We start from the raw sequence: 3,979 nt of genomic DNA, 5'->3' as shown, positions 1-3,979 counted from the left end.
TCACAGCTCTCCTGCGATTCCAAGATGGGAAGTGTTAGAATCAATCTGTCTGGGTGCAGAGGCGGCAGCCTCAGGCAGCACTGGTGGTGGTGGTGGTGGGGGTTTGTGTGGGGGTGGGTGGGTCGCTGGGGGTGGTTAGGTGTAGACTACACAATTACACTTGTCTGCCTCCCTCCCCGACTCTGAATTCCTGGAAGGGGACCCGCCTAGTTATCTCAGTTCCCTCAAGGCACTGACGAGCCCTATGCCAGGCACAGGATGGGAGCCCAGGTCATGGAAGCTTCAGGGCCTCAAAAGCCAGACCGAAAAGACCTAGTACCAAAAAATGTCTGGGAAGGGAGCCTACTGGGTCTGGGCCAACCCTCTGACTCACTGTGTGCCCCCCCAATGACATGCTGCCCTACTCTGTGCCTAGTCGATGGGTGGCGGGATCAGGTGACCTTGTGCCACCACTGAGCCTGCACTTCACTTAAGGAGCCTGAGACAGTGGGAGCTAGTGAGTACTAAGCTTCCTGCTCACACCCAACTGCTGTCCCAGCCCTTCGAGGCCTAAAACGCCCCTTCTGGAGTTCCGTCCTGTCCTGGCTGCCAGGACGTGCTGACTGAGATCCTAAAAGCCAAAGACCTCAGAACAGCAACAGGAACCCCCAGTGGATACTGGAAAATAATATGTACGTGAAGGGATTTTTAGGTGGTCAGCAGAGGCCAGGTCGGGAGGCCACAGGTCACCTGACACCCTGGCTCTGCCCCTAGGATTGCTCAACGGTGAGATGGTTCAAGGGACCAGAAACTTCCACAGAAGAATTTCATGAGGAAATAGTCAAGGGCTGAAGCAAGTCCAAAGGGGCTGTGGGGGTCCCTGGTTTCTGGCCATCAGCACAGCCGAGGCCTTAATACACAACTACAGGCTTTTATTGGGAAAGAAAACTGACTGAAAAGAGGCCCCCGATATCCTCACTGCCAGAGGCAGCTGGGGCCTCCTCCAGAGTCCAGGAATGAAGGGGCCCCCAAACTGGGCCCTCGGCAGGCTCAGGTATACAGGTCAAAGTCAATACGCTTGGAGTTGTAGAACTGTCCACCAGGGGGGTCCAGCTTCCGGCAATACACACCATCCGGGAAGTAACCTTCGTTCACCCAGGTCTGCGGGAAGAGAAGGCAGAGCTGGTGGAGGACTGATGGGGTGCGAGGGCAGAAAAGAGGCAGAAAGGGGTTTACCTGCATCTGGGTGCTGGTGAAGGGCCCGTACAGCTCAGCATCCCCTGTGTTCTCCCACTTATACTCCCACATCACATCCTCCAGACCGTCTCCGAGCGACTCTGCTTCTAAAATCACAGGCAAAGCTGTGTGGGCCTCCAGTGCCATGCCCCTGCCCACAAGACCCCGCCTCTGCCCTTCAAGCTCACCTTTCTGGGCAGGGGATGGGGTCACCAGCTCCTCCTCTGCCACTTCCTCAGCAAACATGTCCAGAGAAGGTGGGGAGATGGGGTCAGGGGGTCCTTGGGTCTGGCACCCCAACCCCTTCAGACGCATGGCCAGCCGTTCCCTTGTCTCCTGATATACACCAAGGTTGCCCCGGGCTACCATCTGGTCAGCCAACCCCGAGAGCCTGTCCAAGCGCTGGGGGAAGAGGCCGTCCGGGCCCCTTACTGTCCCTTTGCCTCCTCCTCTGGCCCCCAGGCGCCTCAGGGCCCCAGCCACTGTCTCTCTGGGCAGCAGCAGCTCCAGGAGGCCCTCCAGGAGTGCCTGGGCGCTCATGGGTGTCTGGCCCAGGTTATCCTCCTCATCGGAGTCCGATGGTGGATGCTGGTCCGGTGGCCGCTCCTTGATCTTCACCTGTACCACGAGAACACGGAGATTATTTCTGACAAACTGCCCGCAGAGCCCGAGTCCCTGCCGCCTCCGGCCCGGCCACGCCAGCCCCTGAGCCAAACCCAGTCAATGTTGTCCAGCCAGCTGTCTCGGATCTGAGCTTCTCGGTTCAAGAAGTAGTTGCCGTCAGCATCAAAATGGCCTTCTTCCATCTCTTCCTGGAGGTTGAAAGGTGTGATCCGCACACCTCCCTCACTGGGGAGTGTGGCCGCCTCCTGACCTGCACCAAACACAGGCATTTCACACTAAGCATGCGACAGTGACAGAAGGAGCCCTGGGCCACATCCCAGAAGCCCGTTTGTTTCCGCAGCAGATTCAATGTTTGCGTAGACCTCACCTTCCACGTCCTCTGAGGCCAGGATGTCGTATTTGCTGGACCCCTCCTCCTCGTCGTCCTCCTCATCGCTGTCCAAAGAGTGTTTGCCTTTGAAGCGGCTCCCAGGCCCTCCTGCCCCGGCCACAGGGTCCACCAGCTGTGAGCAGGAGCCAGCAGGTCGAGAGAGGCAGGTTACCGCCTAGTCCTCAAAATGCTCTAGGATCTGGACTCAAACTGACAATCTCCCAAACCCATTTCTCAGAGAAGATGGCGAAGCTAGTCCTTTCCTTTCTAACCCTCTTTGCATCCCACGCGTTTTCCCTTTTCTGATCCTAGTTTCTTTTCTCTCCCCCTCACTCCTCCCTACGACGCAGGAGTCTGGCCCCCTCACCTTCTTCTTGGGGACACTGATTTCATCCTCATCATCCTCATCTCCCACGCCTTGAAAGGTCACCTTCCTCTTCGGCATGACTGGACAGAGGGGCCTGCCTCAAGCTGAACTGAGAGAAAGGACGCCGAGTAAGGGAACCGGGCGAGGAGGAGATTCGCCGCGAGAGGGCCCCAGCGCAGCAAACGTTTCCCCTGGTACAGAAACAGGGGCCGAAAGGGGCGTTGACAGGCAAGAGGCGCCGGAACCTGGTCTGGCATCCGAAAGACTGGCTGGAACAAAGCCTGACAGGTGGGAGCGCCGAGGATGCCCGACCAGCTCCCCCACGTGACCACCCCCATTCCCGGCGCTGGCATCCTGGGCGCGACGCCGTTCCCCAGGCTAACACCCGCTCCCCCACCGCCAGTTCTCTTGGAGCTCGTGAGGCTCAGGCGGACCCGGGACCTGGCGTCCTGGCCGCCCCCTTTCCCGCGCCGAACTCCCAATTCCGCGGGGTGACCCCCGACTGTGCCGGGCGCTGTGTACAAATGAGAGGCGCCAGAGCACCAGGGACCCCAGCAGTCCCACCGGCGCGCACTCACCTAGGGACCCCGGGAAGGTGGGGGAAGGAAAGGAGCGAAGCTTCCGCCAGGGCTTCATCCGGGGCACCGGGCCGCCATCACCCGGAAGAGAACTGTGGAAGGCGCCAGGAGGGCCGGAAGTGGCTTCACTGTGGCGAGAGCAGGCGGAAGTCCGAGAGGAGCCGGGGAGGGCACACTCCCCCCCAGGAGTGACTCGAGCTGCGTGGGATGGAACGACGAGCAGGGGGCACTGGAGAACGCTTAGACCCTGATGGGACGCGAGGGTGGCCGGAAGTGGAGGGATGGCCCATGATGGCACGCGAGGGTGACCGGAAGTGGAGGGATGGCTTACAGCCGTAGAGGCGCTGGGGAGAAAGTGGCGCCCCGGGTGTGGCGGACAAGGTCCGAGCAGGGCCAGTGGGTTCCTGCTCTGGTTTCTTTCCAGGGTTGCGCCACCCTTCCCTAGGGCTGGCGGAGGTTCTGCGCCCCTCATCATCTCAGTGCAAACCTGGCCTTCCCACTCAGCGTCCAGTTGTCTGCTTTCTCCTAGTTCAAGGTGCAGCTTTGCGTTTCTCCCTGAGGGGAAGCCCGGCTCTCCTGATGGCCCGCCTGGAGGCCCCTGACGGCTCGTGGGGCGCTTTCCGAACACAACTCCTTTTAGGACCCAAGGGGAACCATTTACCATCACCCCCCCCCCACCACCACTGTTCCCTCCGCGAGTTCCTGGTTTCTGAGGTGGGAAGAGCCATAATCAAAGAGGTGGCAGTGGCACCTGTGCCCAGTACACGGGCCAGGAGCCCCTCGTGCCCTGATGTCAATGGGCCTGGAAAAATGCAGTAGAGCCTC

At 60.0% G+C, this 3,979-nt stretch overlaps 1 protein-coding gene across 2 annotated transcripts; it reads right to left on the bottom strand.

Annotated features, from left to right (window-relative positions):
• Window positions 1-894: 894 nt before the first annotated feature.
• Window positions 895-3,754, bottom strand: LOC141569919 (CD2 antigen cytoplasmic tail-binding protein 2-like). 2 transcript variants are annotated; one of them, XM_074324396.1, is made up of 7 exons: window positions 3,155-3,754; window positions 2,577-2,680; window positions 2,207-2,342; window positions 1,932-2,089; window positions 1,404-1,833; window positions 1,216-1,322; window positions 895-1,140 (listed from the first exon to the last, which is right to left on the bottom strand). In XM_074324396.1, exons 2-7 carry the CDS (start codon window positions 2,652-2,654, stop codon window positions 1,030-1,032), a joined length of 1,020 nt encoding a protein of 339 aa, XP_074180497.1. In that variant the 5' UTR covers window positions 2,655-2,680; window positions 3,155-3,754; the 3' UTR covers window positions 895-1,029. The 2 variants fall into 2 exon arrangements, with proteins under 2 accessions (XP_074180497.1, XP_074180496.1); XM_074324395.1 differs by having other exon boundaries at window positions 2,577-2,685; window positions 3,155-3,752.
• Between the last annotated feature and the right edge of the window lie 225 nt (window positions 3,755-3,979).

The sequence above is a fragment of the Rhinolophus sinicus genome, unplaced genomic scaffold (assembly GCF_036562045.2).
Source record: "Rhinolophus sinicus isolate RSC01 unplaced genomic scaffold, ASM3656204v1 Contig154, whole genome shotgun sequence".
Lineage (NCBI taxonomy): Eukaryota > Metazoa > Chordata > Mammalia > Chiroptera > Rhinolophidae > Rhinolophus > Rhinolophus sinicus.
The sequence above is the reverse complement of the archived record's forward strand: the minus strand, read 5'-3'. Positions and strand labels throughout refer to the sequence as shown.

Coding starts and splice junctions, on each gene's coding strand:
- LOC141569919 (XM_074324396.1), bottom strand. CDS start 2,654: ATGCCGAAGAGGAAGGTGACCTTTCAAGGCGTGGGAGATGAGGATGAT. Junction 2,090..2,206: donor GGCCTCAGAGGACGTGGAAG/GTGAGGTCTACG, acceptor TGTTTGGTGCAG/GTCAGGAGGCGGCCACACTC. Junction 1,834..1,931: donor GGCTGGACAACATTGACTGG/GTTTGGCTCAGG, acceptor CTCGTGGTACAG/GTGAAGATCAAGGAGCGGCC.